We start from the raw sequence: 14,361 nt of genomic DNA, 5'->3' as shown, positions 1-14,361 counted from the left end.
CATAGATTGATATTCATACAGGCATCAACAGAAAATGCAAAATCTGTAAACTTCGATGGCCAGTGGATGAATGTGTTACACTGCAGTGCAATTTCACCACACAGCTAGCAAGGATAGTAAACAGAGGACATGTTGATACCAGGGCATGAAGTCTTTGTGAATTTCATTCCATGTACTCAATTGGACAGTAACTACGTATCACAGAGAGGTGGGTGAACAATACATGCAGTGTCAGCATTTCAGAGAGAATGTGTAGTAGATCTCAAAGAAGCTGGTTGGAGTAACTGGTGAATTGCTCGACATTTGAATAGGAGTCATGCGACTACTTGACAGTGTTGGCAAGGGTGGATGAACCATGCCCGAATACAGTGTCAAGTAGGAAGCGGTTGACATAGGGAGACGACAGAACGTGAGGACCAAGCAATTGTCAGAGAGACACTCAGAACCCTGGATTCGTTATCAGCATAATCAACGATTTTACATGTAACTAGTGCTTCAGTGACCAGAAGGACCTTAACAGGCAACTCACAGAAAGGGGCCTGAGCTCACGGTGCCAACCATTGACCTCTGTACAACAACAATCCCTTCTACAGTGTAGTCATATTCGCACTGAAATCTTATTGACTGGAGTATAACTGTCTTTAGTGATGAGTTCTGCTTTGAAATAAGTCCCTACGATCAGCAAAGATGGGTCTGGAGACACCCTGGACAGCGACGAGATACCAGCCTTACTGTCACCTGCCATATGGCCCGACAGCCAGAAGTGATGGTCTAGGGTGCCAATCAATTTCATAGCAGGACCCATTTGGTTGTCACCCATCACACCTTTACAGTACAGCAAAACATTGGTGATACTCTATGCCCCATTTTGTTGCCCTTCATAGCAAGCCATCCTGGGCTTACAGTACAGTGAGTTTCTACTGCCTCTCTTCATGCTTGTCAAACTCTACCTTGGGCCAGCACAGTCGCCGGATCTCTCCCCAACTGAGAACGTTTCGAACACTACAGGCAGGGCCCGCCAACCAACTCAGGATTTTGATGATCTAAGCCACCAACTGGACAGAATTAGGCACAATATTCCTTAGGGGGACACCCAACAACTTTATCAATGAATATCGAGCCAAATAACTGTTTGCATAAGGGCCAGAGATTATTGACGTGCTCAATTTGTGAAGGTCTTCCTCTTGAATAAATCATCCAATTTTTCTGAAATTGTAAATCATTGGTTTGTCTGAATGTGTACATCACATCTACTGATTTCTGTCCCATCTGGATAATTCCTTTGTGGTGCGTCTTCTTTGTCTTTTTTTCGTTAGAGTGTACTTTTTTAAAAACTCAATCTTATATATTTAGAGGTAGTAAAGAGGATGTTTTCCTGTCGTTTAACACAAATAAAATAAAAGCTGACTGACAATGCTGAAACTTCAGTGAAACATGTCTGTGTAATAGAAGAAAAGAAAGCTGTGTTTTGCTCAAGCTGAAGAAAAGAAAAAACAAGGAAAAAAAGTTCACAGGTTTGTTTAACATGTGGGACTGTGTAACTGTCACAGAGGTGTTGATAGAACTGAACTGGCACACTCTTGAAGATACATGTAAACTATCCTGAGAAAGCCTACTTAGTTTCAAGAACTGACTTTCAACGATGACTCCAGGAATATAATACAACCCCCTACGTATTGCTCCCATGCGGACAAGATTAGATTAATTATAGCACACACAGGGACATTTAAATAATGATTCTCCCCAAAGTCCATACATGAATGGAACGGGAAAAAGCCTGTATAACCGGTACAATGGGTACATAGCCTTAGTCATGCACTTCACAGTGGTTTACAGATTATAGATGTAGAAACATAAAATGGCAGATAGAAAGTTGTCAGAGGAAACCAACCAGTCCTGGGCATATTGTTCCCTGGAGGCATCTTTTTCAACTTCTTTAGCAAACAGCTGGTTGGTAATCCACTATGAGTAATGCCAGCTAATTGTTCTCGTGAAACTTCAAACTATCAATCACACAGCTGTATGCCTCAGGAAGTGGTAATTCAAGTCCCAATTATTACAACCAGTTTCTCCTCTGAAGCCTCACCTGCCATGCAGTTACAATCTTACAAGCAAGAAAAAAGGCAGATGTAGACAAATCTCACCAATAAAACGGCTCCCATACTTCAGTGAAAACTAAAGATGACCTTCCTGAGTGGAAAGCTAACATTTTCAATGAAAAATATCACCCGTCATCTCTCCACAGCACAAACATACAAGTAGTCACTGTAATAGTATACATTCATACAGTTACCTCTTTATGTTCCCTATATCTCTTTTCTGACACCAGACGGGACGGACTAACAGAATTTGCAGCAAAGCTTCTTCATCAATTTCTCTGGTATGAAGACTTTAATGTACATTACACGCTACAGGACTCTATTATCATCTGCTCGACAGGTAGTGCTGTTGAAAGCATCATGCATATGGAAACTCAAAGCATTTTAATGTTGATTTTGTTCTCTGACATAAAGCTATCAATATGCTTTCTGGGGTATTGCTCAGTGGGAAGTGGTTAATGATTTGCACTCCAGAGACTATTTTACAAGCTGCATATGTGTAACAAATAGAGCAATGCCCATAAAGAAGCTGCCAGAATGTACTCTAAGCAAGGCTAACAAGATGCTGCACAGCCAACTAATTGCATTTAAGTACTGCAACAATGCCTAGGAATATGAATGTGATTTTCTACAGATCTGATGTAGGGAGGCTAGCTATGAAGAACCTGGTTATGTGAAGTGTGCCACCTAGGCATCGCGGGCATATGAGTCTCTGATAAGGTCCATACGCTGAGCATTTGATCACCACCTAGGCTTGGGCTCTGATTTAATAACCACTGCTTTTCAATGTGGGAGATGTATTCAGCATTCTCTAAAGGTAATTTTGCACTGGACACAACTGAATCAAGTGCAGAATGCCATGACAGGTTGAAACGAACCCAAAAAACTTCTATGACTATTTAAGAAAACACGACAGATAGGACAAATTCCCAATTTGTGGAGGGAGGCAATTTGAGTCCTCTTCCTCAAACCAGTAGCAAACATAATTTGGAGATTTTTTTGAGACCAGAAAGCTACAAAGATGCTTTTAGTCTGGGTTCAGAAGTTATTGATTTAACATTGACAACCTCATCCTTTTCATATACAGGATGCCTGTGGAAGAATGGTTAATATTAAGAGATGTGACAGGAACAATCTTAGTAAACATGGGCCCTAAAATGCATACCTTCAAAGCTATGAGAATCCATTCATCTTCACTACTGTGAAAAACATCTCTTCTACTGAACAAGTGCTCGTAGCTCTTTAATAAGTTTACTCGACTTTTTTTTTTATCCATACTACCTGCTCCCAAAATCTCAAAACCGAGCAGCTTTCAGTAGAATAGATTTGTTTCACAATACTGAAGATGAATTGATTGTAGCTCTTAAGGTATGCATTTCAGAGCCACTTTTATCTCCCCCACCCCAAATGATTGTTGCTGTCATATCCCTGAATATTGACCATACCTCCTGGGGCACCCTGTATCTGTTTTGCAAACAGTGTACACTTCTATGTCTTAAATGTATCATGACAATTCTCAGCTTCATGTTTGATTTAAGACTGTCATAGTTACAACATCCCGGGACCTGAAGCTCTCTAGTGGTTTAGTCAAATGTTTTGGGGATGCCTGCCCTATTTTCAGAAAGTTTGTGTACAATTCTGACTAGATTCTGAATGCAGATAGCACTAATTAGCAATAGCAAATCTTACTTATCTGCCAATTGCCAACACTATCCATCATGAAGAGATTAGACTGGCCACATGTGCGTACTAGGACAGCTGCATACCTATCCTGTGTGTTGAGGCTGGAGAGCCAACACTTGCATCTGACAGCAACTACCTATCGTGTATCAGGGAAATGGATCACTTACTGCTGCAGTGTCACCGATACACCCAACTTTCTTGCACTGCAAGTGAATCAGTTTTTACAAATTGCCCACAAGCCACCCGTCATTAAATCCTGAGCTTTCTGGGGTCGCAGTGCATGATGTCATGCCATACGATACCAAGGCTGCCAGTAGATGTCAAACTCAGCGAAGTGTTCTTTTCCAAGCGAGGTGTTCTTTTCCAGACTTTTGAAAATGACTATGATGTATTTGATTTACTGTCAGATCTGTTACGCACTCTGTATGTGTTTGCACTCTTGTCAGACGGCAGACTGGCACTCTTTGATTTCCTTTATGTATATTTTTGCAATTTGAAATATATCAGTTTCCTACAGTTTCCTAATACAGTGCAACACAATTTTAAAACAGAAAAAGCAGCCTCTAAAAAATGAGATGATTTCAGAGCTCTGTCAGGTACAAAACAATTTGCCAAAGCGAAACAGAGCCCTGTAGCTAAATGAGTACTGTCTCTCATGCTTGAATCTACTATGGTCCAATTTTTTTTTCTTTTCTTTTCTTTAAATTTTACATCTTTTTGTCAAGCGGAAATTATAATACGAAGGTGGTTTGAAAAGTTCTTGGAATCACCACGAGAGGTCAGCACTAGCGCAACGAATTGTTCATGTGATATTCATTGGACAGTTGGCTGTAAACATGTGCCATGTCAATGCTCTTGGAAGAGAGCTGTGGCGGTGACATGGCTCTGCTGCTGTTCTCGCATTGTGATTTGCGAAGATGGAAAAAATTGAGATTCAAGCAGTGATTAAGTACTTCATAAAGAAAGGTATGAAAGCGAAGGACATTCATGCCAATTTCTAGAATACATTAGGGGGCTCTGCTGCTTCATATTCAACTGTTGCCAAGTGGAAAAATGAATTTAAATTTGGTCGGGAGAGCTTAGATGATGATCCATGCAGTGGTCAGCCAAGATGTGTTGCTACTCCAGAAATCATTGCAGAAGTCCACAAAATGGTCATGATGGATCGCCGATTGAAAGTGCATGAAGTTGCTCATGCATGCCAGATGTTGTTTGAAAGGGTATGTCACATTTTAACTGAAGAGTTAGAAATTAAAAAATTATCTGTAAGATAGGCGCCATGACTCTTGACGCTGGATCAAAAACATGTGATAATAGACATATCAGAATAATGTTTGGCCCATCCGAGGAGAAACGAACAAGATTTTTTGCACTGGTTTGTGATCACAGATGAAACTTGGGTGCATTAATATACCCCAAAGATAAAACAATAATCAAAGCAGTGGAAACATGCTGATTCTCTGGCACCAAAGAAAGCAAAGACAATTCCTTCAGCGGGAAAGGTCACGGCATCAGTGTTCTGTGATGTGAAGGGGATTCGTTTCTAAATAATCTCCCCACTGGGCAAACAACTACTAGAGAATACTATGCTAACTTCCTGGACAAATTGCAACAAAAGATGTGCGAAAAAAGGCCAGGTTTAGCAAGGAAGAAAGTCATCTTCCATCAAGACAATGCGCGCCCACATACACGTGCCGTCACCGTGGCAAAATCACACGAACTAAGGTATGAATTGTTGCCACACCCCATCTTATTCACCTGATATGGCTCCGTTAGACTTCCATCTCTTCTCAAAACTGAAAATTTTCCTTGGTGGACGAAGATGCACTTTAAACGAATAAATTATAAGAGTTGACAACTATTTTGCAGGCCTGGAGGAAACTCATTTTCGAGATGGGATCAACGCACTGGAACATTGTTGGATCAAGTGAATTAATCTACAAGGAGACTATATTGAAAGATAAAAAAGTTTCAGTGATGTAAGTACTTTTTTTCTATTCCGTTCCAAGAACTTTTCAAACCACCCTCGTAAACAAACACTGAATCATAATTTTCTAATGTAAATTAAATCCAGGAAGTTTCATCAACAACTGGTCCATTTAGTATGCTCGTTTCTCCATGGAACAAAGAAATTAGTGGGCTTCAGCAGTAAGTGACTGACACAGGAAAACATGCATTTGCAGTTGACCAGCAGATCTTTCTGTAGATATAGTCCAGCAATTCAAATTTTAAAGTACTAGAATCTACTAGATGACTAATGTCTTTTTTTTGGTTGCTGTAGCCACTGTTTACTGTAGATAAGTTTCTGCATGAAGATATTTTGCTGAACAAATGAGACTGACAATACTTCAGGTTATAAATTTCTTAGTCTCATGACATAGCACACATGCACATTTACTGTCTTAATTTATACACTAATATTTCTTGTGGGGTTTCATCTTATGTGGTGTAATGTGTGTTTCATGTTTAACTTCTTGCACTTGACACGGAAAACAAATCTTAAAACACCTAATTTGTGATTTGTCTCCTGAACAAAGATTCAAAGCAGAAATATGTAAGCTGCATAAATATCTTTTATATTCACTGTATTCAACTCCACATACCATTAGCATAAGTAGCACTAGGGAGATGTATTATTAGTGCAATAAGCGTAAGATAGTTCAAAACAAGTTAACTATTGTATTTTCTGCCATTTCATCTTATGTATTTGACTTGGTGTCTGAGGTATAACAGTGGAGTTTGAACTCTTTTACTGACAATTTGTAACTGCCGCAGCAGTTAGGCAGAAACACGGCTATCAAAGTAGCAGTGTTGCTGCCCCCCCCCCCTCTCTCTCTCTCTCTCTCTCTCTCTCTCTCTCTCTCTCTCTCTCTAAAGATGACTTGCTGAGAGGGACACCTGGAGGCAGCACTGGTTACCTGTGGCATCACATCATGAGCGCCACAACCCCCAGAATAATCAGGATTTAACGACAAGTAGCCTTTACGAATCCATTCAAAGTATGACCTCTTGGCGTTTGACAGATACCAACTCCAACCCAGATTGTCAACCAGGTTACTCAAGAAGCTCAAAATTAGACTAGATATATTGAGGGACAAGAAGACTGCACCCAATGATTTTTTTTTTAACTTTTTGTTTTATGAAATTTTAAATGAACACCACAACTATGTCACAATATTCACAGATGTGTCTCAACAGAGGTTCTCTATCAGGGCGCGTGTGTGTGTTTTTTCTTGAAACCCATTTATCTGATGATTTACAGTATATGATGTGGAGATACATGCAATTGTAGGGGTGTTGAAGCACATGACACTGGATGAGAATTTCTCCTGACTTACCCTTCAGTCTATAGAACACATGTACCCAAAACATAAAATAATCCAGACTATCCACACCTTTCTTTGTCAACAACAGGCTGGGGAAATCGGTGTTATTTTGTTACTTATTAGGGCTCATGGGAATACAAAGTGGCAGATTATGGTAGCTAGAGAAGCATGTACAACAAATTTCACAGCTCAATGTGCTATCATCTTGATGTTGAGGTAAGGTCTCGCTTATATGAAAATACGAGTGGCTGGACAATAAGCTGCAGCAGGAAAATTTACAAATTGGCTAAAATGTACTACCTTCTGGCCATGTACGATGAAAATCCTCCTCCTCCTCACTCATCCAGGCCAAAGGACAGTGTCTGATGATGCAAGGCTACGATCTCATGAGAGGACACTCCAAAGGCAAGTTCATATGGCAATACATGTTCAGTAAATGGCGACTCAGTAAAGTGAAATAATACAGCAATCATAGTGGTTGAACTTTTTTTTATTTTTCCATTTCCATACAGATCTGTCAGCAGTTTACTACAATTTTTTGATACTGCGACTTCTCTATACATGACAGTCATCAAAAAACAGTTATGTACTTTCATATCTGATGATTTATCCCAGCTAAGAACACATCATGTGCTTTTTCTGGGATGTTCTCAATCAAATCATAAATCCAGCCTAATATTCTGTAAGCTTGTAATTGTTCACTATGAGGAACTGTACTGAACACTTTGCTATCCACTGGAGGGTCAGTTTGCACTGGGCAATTTTGACATAGTTATAAATGGAAATCTTGTATGCATCCAATGTACTGAATTTTCATTCACTGCCACCTATTGCTACAGTCTGTTGGGGCAATTTATTTCTTATGCAAGAAGTATTCACTTCACTACCCTTCATAAAACAAAACTTATTTATTAAATGTGGTTTTTGCAAGCACACATTTTGCAATTATATGCATAAGCATCCTTGGCAAACAGTTATTGCTAATGAGCTTTATTATTAAATATCTTTTTCAGTTTGAGAATAACAATGACATTCAGCAGTGCTTATGTTTATGCATAATAATTTACTTCTCTAATAATTATTTATGGCCATAAGTTATGTAAGGAAGATTACGGTTTGACTTTCAGCTCAAGACAATGTCATTAGAGCTCGGTTTCAGGAGGGAAATCGGATATGTCCTTTTCAGAGGAACCATCCCCATATTTAACTTCAGCAACTTAGGAAAACCATGGAAAACAAATCCTGATGGAGATTTGGACCACCATCCTCCCAAATGAGAATACAGTGCTAATGTACCCCCCCCCCCCCCCCCCCCCCACTGCTCATGTAGAGAAGTGAAAGGCTCAGAGAGACCCAACTTAACACACATGGGAATATATGCACACTGCAAGGTGCTCTAGAAATGGGACTAAGTTTGCATGGTCATACTGCTGCCAGACATCACTAGGCACAAAAATAAAGAGAGATCACCTACAAATGGTGCATACCTTGCAAACCACTGCTGAGCACTGGAACAAGATTTTATGAAATGTTTACTGTGATATGGCACTGGCATTAAGTGTGTTGTGGCAACAGTGATATTCAGTGGAAGATGTGCAATGGTCTTGAGGTTGTGTTACTTGGTTCGGACTCAAATCATTGGTTTCCGACAAGGGCACAAATCAGTTTTGACAATATTGTCACTTTGCCTCATTCATATGGAAATTGTTGAAAATAAATTACTGTTTCAGCTGTATAGCAGATCAATTTGGCCAAGAATCTGTAACAACTATTCATGTTTCAGCAAAAATGGAAATAAATCTGAAATAGTAGCACTATTAATTACATGGCTGGCATTTGTGAAACAAACATTAGGCAACACAGTGCATGATTACAGAAGTTCCCCATCTTCTGGTTATCTAGTAGCAGTTTCATTGAAGGTTACTGGAGCAATGTAACATACTGTACAATAAAGCTTGTAGAAAAGACATGCAAAACAACAGATATGTTTCACAACTGTCAGTTTGTTGCACTATTAAAGAATACGTTTTGGACTTACGTTTCTCACATTTCTGGAGACAACACAATTCATCTGAGATGAATAATTGCTAAGGAAAGGTGTAGAAAGGGTGATGGATGTTGGGGTGGTAATACAGAGGCAACTCTGCACATTCTGAAGGGTGTGTGAGAAATTTATAGTCTTAAGTAAACAAGGCGGTAGTATGTAAAGCAAAAGGATAGAAAAATTGGGAATGAGTGAGGGCAGGAGGCTGGGAAAGTAAAGTTAGGGATATCGTCGGAATGGCGATACTTTAGCAGCTCAGATAGCAGACACCTCTATTTTCTATTTGATTGTATCTGCCAGCTACATACGTCTTTAAATGCATATTCATCTTAAAATTGACTTGCTTGTTGTTAATACGTGTTCAGACACACTGTGCAAATTTATCCATTTAATTTTTGAACACCAATGCTGGCACAATGGTGATTTCTTGACGAAAGTCTTGTTTGAAGTCCACGCTTATGCAGTTTAGCTTCATACACACTAGCTTTCACACACATCATAAGAAGGAGCAAAAAACCGATTTTGGCAACAACAGTGTAGCTTTGGGCAATCCGCTTGAAACCATATTGTTTCAAAGAGCCACACCTAGAACACATTTGGCGTGGTGATGTAGTACACGGATGTCACTGTTATTGTGACATCATACTCATCAACCAGATGATGATTCTGATCTCTGATAGACTGCACCACACTAATACCTCAAGGCTGTTAACAGAATGTTGTGGAATACCTGCCGCCGATTACATTGCACATTATTGTGTCGTAGACAAGAAGCCACTGCCACATTTTTTTGGATGTGTGGTCTTTCAACCCATGTAAGCAGAATGTTGCAGTTTGGTATTGGTGATGTTATACAACAGCAAATCTTATTATTGATATCCTTTCACCTTGAATTGATATCCTTTCACCTTTAATTTCTGAGACTGTAAGTGTGGAGTACAGCATTGTATGGTAATGATAGATGGACTGGGGAAACCAGAAAAGCACAGAATCAAAGCATTTTAGATGGAGTGCTACATAAGACTGTTGAAAATTAGTGGACCAATAAGGTAAGGAAAGAGGTGGTTCTTAAGAAAACACTGACAGGAAGAAGGGACAGAATTATAGGACATCAGTTAAGACATCGTGGAATAACTTTCACAGTACTAGAGGCAGCTGTAGAGGATAAAAACTGTACAGGAAAACAGAGATTGGAATACATACAGAAAATAACTGAGGATTTAGGTTGCAAGTGCTACTCTGGGATGAACAGGTGGTTTGTCCATTTATTCTTTTTTTTTTTATTTTTTTTTAATACAAGTTCACCAAATTCGGCATCTTTTATGCCAAATTTTACATTTTACCAAATTCTGTCCGTTTTGTCACATTCAGTGTTTTTTGCCAAATTTGGTATTATTTTTACAAATTTCTACACTATTTTTGTCATCACATCAGAATTTGTTACACAGAAAATGAACTGTGATTTTAATATTATATACATACCTCAGCCTTGTGGAGACTAGATATAAAAATGTGATTTTAACATTTAATAACTATCAGTTACTTATATAAGTAAACTCACACACTCAAATTTATAGCACATCTCGTAAAAATCATTGACTTCATGCTATTTTGCTCAAAACTGCAAATTTCACATAGTCATCTTTGTGAAATTTTCCTCTCCTTATACATACCGCACCTTGACAATCAACTGTAGTTATCAAAATCGTGGGTTGTTTAATTAATAAATATCAGTAACTGTTGTAGATGTTGGTTATTCAAATTACTATTACAAATGCAAGCTTTTTACAGATGTTGTGTGCAAGTGAAAAAAGATTATGGATAGTGAGCCTAGGAAAGATCCTAAGCTTGATTTGGCTATTTCTTTTCTGTCATGACCAATGCAAATTCTCTATGTCTACAAGAAAATAACTCTAGGACAAAACACATGAAACCTGCTGGCAAGTCATATTTTTAAATAATTCTATTCTGTAGATCCGGAATGCCAAACAAAATGTGGAACTCTAACCAAACTTACAATACAATTCTTTCAATGTTACACATCTTGGGGCACCCTTCTGCACAATCTCCTTGGTCTAGTAGTGGAAAATAAAGAATGTTCTACAAACAAACATTTTTAGAACACTTTATTTTATTTCATCCAACAGTCATAGCGGAAAATAAAAAAAATCGTCTGAATTCGGCCCATTGCAAAGTTACTTGAAGGGTGTGATAAGTTACAGTTATGGCATAATGTCTACTCCAAGGAATGAAATAAATATATTTTCAACTTTAAACAACAAAGAAATCAGAATACAAATTGGCTTGTTCATCAAATGTCCACAAAAAGTGTGTTGGCAATATGTATTTCAAAAATATACCTGGAAACAATCATTTCCAGAATTGTTACTTTTCTGTATCATAACTCTATGGACCCTTTGCAGTAAAAGATTTGTTTTATCTTGGCCGTAATACCATTTGAAGAAATTTGTACATAGTATCAAACAGTCTTTCAAGACAAGTGCACTAAAGCACTGGTATTAGGAAAAAAATAAATATTCAACAAATTATGAAAATAAGTTGATCAAATGAATGGTTCTTATCAGTTAGGAGAAAAAGTGTTTTGGACACAATTTGTGCTAAAAACTGAGATGTTATCTTTTGCTTCCCATTATAGTATAAAAGCAGTGATTTATGAAAAACAAAAGGCATTAAAACATTAAAAGGCGATAACAGTAAAGAGTCAACATTGCTTACAACAGTCAGAGGCAAACTATATAGGTTAAAGTACAAGTAACACAAAATAAAACAAATTTATACAGGCAAAATCGAGTACAATATTGCCCATTTAATGCATACTGTACAACACACAACAACAATCACAACTATGATAATTTTCATTCTTATGCTCAAAATAGAATTTGACGAAGTCAAGAAGACTGTGCTATATTGCACAATGGGTTCCAAGAGTAAAAGAAAGTGGAGACATGTGTAATAATTCTCATGTGCATCCACATAAGGCATTGGTGAGTAGTGTAACTGAATGGGATGCATTTTTAACAAGTTGGCTGCCACAAGGCCACTGGCTGATGCAGCAGTCTCATGCCCGATGTGTGTCAGCAGGCAGCCCCTAGTTCCACCCTGTTCAATACAGCATATCTTTGGAAGTTGTGTTCATAATTCCATCACAATCCCCTGCACCCTGTTAATCACATACTGCGGATCAATGCAGCCTGTAAATGGATGGTATTACCAGTTTAGCCTTCGTCATAGTTGTGGCCTCGTACAGTTCAAACTACCGTAGGTTTCTTCGTGTCTATTTCCATCATCACCACCATTACCAATACGTCATTGTCACTGGTGTTGCTATCAGTTGTGCCCACAAACACATCCTCATTACAAGAAAGCTATGATAACTCTGGTTCACCATAAAAACCTTATTTTTTCGACATCCTCAATAATTCTTCAGTGAAACCAGTCAGTTTTTGGAAATTTAAAATGTTGACAGTGTGGGATTTATTTGAGTGAAAACCATTTACAATCACGTTATATGACAGGAAGTCTCACTGTCCATATCAAAAGGTAAATTAGGAATCAGCTTCATAATGGATTTAGAGCCATGATGTAATTTTGTAAAGAATTAGTAATAAAAACCATTGAACGTAAACTTGCAAAATAATAATAATAATAATAATAATAACAATAATAAAAGTTGAACAAGATACAGTACCAGACTTACTGTATACTAGAATCAACTTAATCAAGGAATACCAGTTAATGCACACTACTAGACTGAATGTGTGGCTGTCAGCGGGCACGCAATGTCAGTCACAAGGCTCCACTGTGTCCACCAGTGGCCTCATGGTAGTCAACATGTTAAATTACTCGAGTACGGAACATGAAATGCAACTTCAGAGGATTGATGCAGCAGCAAAAAGAAATTTGCTGACATGATTTGAACATAATATCTACTTTAGGACAAGCAAAGAAAGGGCTTAATGACACTGTACCATTTCATGCAGAGAGTGGTTGAAGATGTAAAAATGTGTAGAGATGATAATTAGATTTATTAATCTACTCAGGAATTTGTCTAAGCAAGTAATAAATATCTTAATTTCTCCTACAGTATGCTACACACTCACTCTTACTCTCTCTTGTTATGGAACACGTCCAAAAAGGCAGACATTCTGGATGTATGAAATAATACTGCTACGCTGCAGTTTGAAGTTATATTTTGCAGATGTTGTAAGTGATAGTAATGAAAGTTATCATCATTTCATTCATATAAGAAGACAAAAGGATATAGCAGACATGAATAATGCCTTTTTTGCCAAAAGACCATTGAGAATGCATAACAACAGGCAAGATGTTAATAATATATATATATATATCTATTTTATTGAGGGAGGTAAAAATCATTTATTATATTATTTGTTGTACAGCCATTGAACTCAGTTTCTCCCTCTCAAAATTTACAGTATTGTGAACAGCACAAAAGTACACCTTACAATTGAACAACCACTGTTGGGACCAGGAAACTGAAAGTTAAAGCTGCTCCCCACTGAAACGATTTTCTGAACCTTCATAATGCATACTGCTCAGCTCTTACATGCTGCAAAACAAAATATACAATGTAGTCAGAGGATTTGTTATGTAAGTGGACAAAGATTGAATACTTGAGTAAAGCAGTCCTGTGGACTAACAAGCAAACAAGCTTTAGAATTTAAAAATCCTATTTGATGATTGGCAATTTTGATGCAAAACACATTTTAAGGGGAAATGTGTGTTTCTGTTAAATTTGGGCCGTCCTGTGATGGAGTATATAAGATTTTTTCTGTAACTGTCAAATATATGTTAAGCAAATATACCTACAACCCAATCTACCTTCCATACAAAATAATACTTTTTTAATTACATAAAAATTCTTTGTTACTTCTTGAACACAAACAATTATTTTTAAAAGTAAGCAATATACCCTAATAAATCACTCCATGGAGAAACATAATTTTCCATCAGAATCACATTATATACGTATACAGTCATAACGTTAGAAATTTTTAGGGTATGTGTGGACAAAATTCTTCAAATCAAACCATAAATTTGTATAAGACAGAACACTTTACTAATCTATTGATGTCATGTGAGTAAGGTGTCAATCATGAAAACAACTGCACAACTATCAAGGGAAAACTTATTGTAAGTATGTATGAAGTACACCACTAACAAGTTA

At 37.8% G+C, this 14,361-nt stretch overlaps 1 protein-coding gene across 2 annotated transcripts in view; it reads right to left on the bottom strand.

Moving 5' to 3' along the window:
- Positions 1–10,401: 10,401 nt before the first annotated feature.
- The window catches only part of LOC124721434 (protein phosphatase methylesterase 1), an 87,766-nt gene continuing 83,806 nt past the window's right edge, over positions 10,402–14,361 (bottom strand). Inside the window, exon 11 of one of the 2 annotated variants that reach the window (XM_047246409.1) lies at positions 10,402–13,743. In XM_047246409.1, coding sequence (XP_047102365.1) covers positions 13,737–13,743 — 7 coding nt within the window. In that variant the 3' untranslated portion in view covers positions 10,402–13,736. The remainder of the gene's footprint in view (positions 13,744–14,361) is intronic. The other variant, XM_047246410.1, reaches the window with a different exon arrangement.

Source organism: Schistocerca piceifrons, chromosome X, assembly GCF_021461385.2.
Source record: "Schistocerca piceifrons isolate TAMUIC-IGC-003096 chromosome X, iqSchPice1.1, whole genome shotgun sequence".
NCBI classification, from domain to species: Eukaryota; Metazoa; Arthropoda; class Insecta; order Orthoptera; family Acrididae; genus Schistocerca; species Schistocerca piceifrons.
Note: the sequence above shows the minus strand (reverse complement) of the source record. Positions and strands in the feature narration are given on the sequence as shown.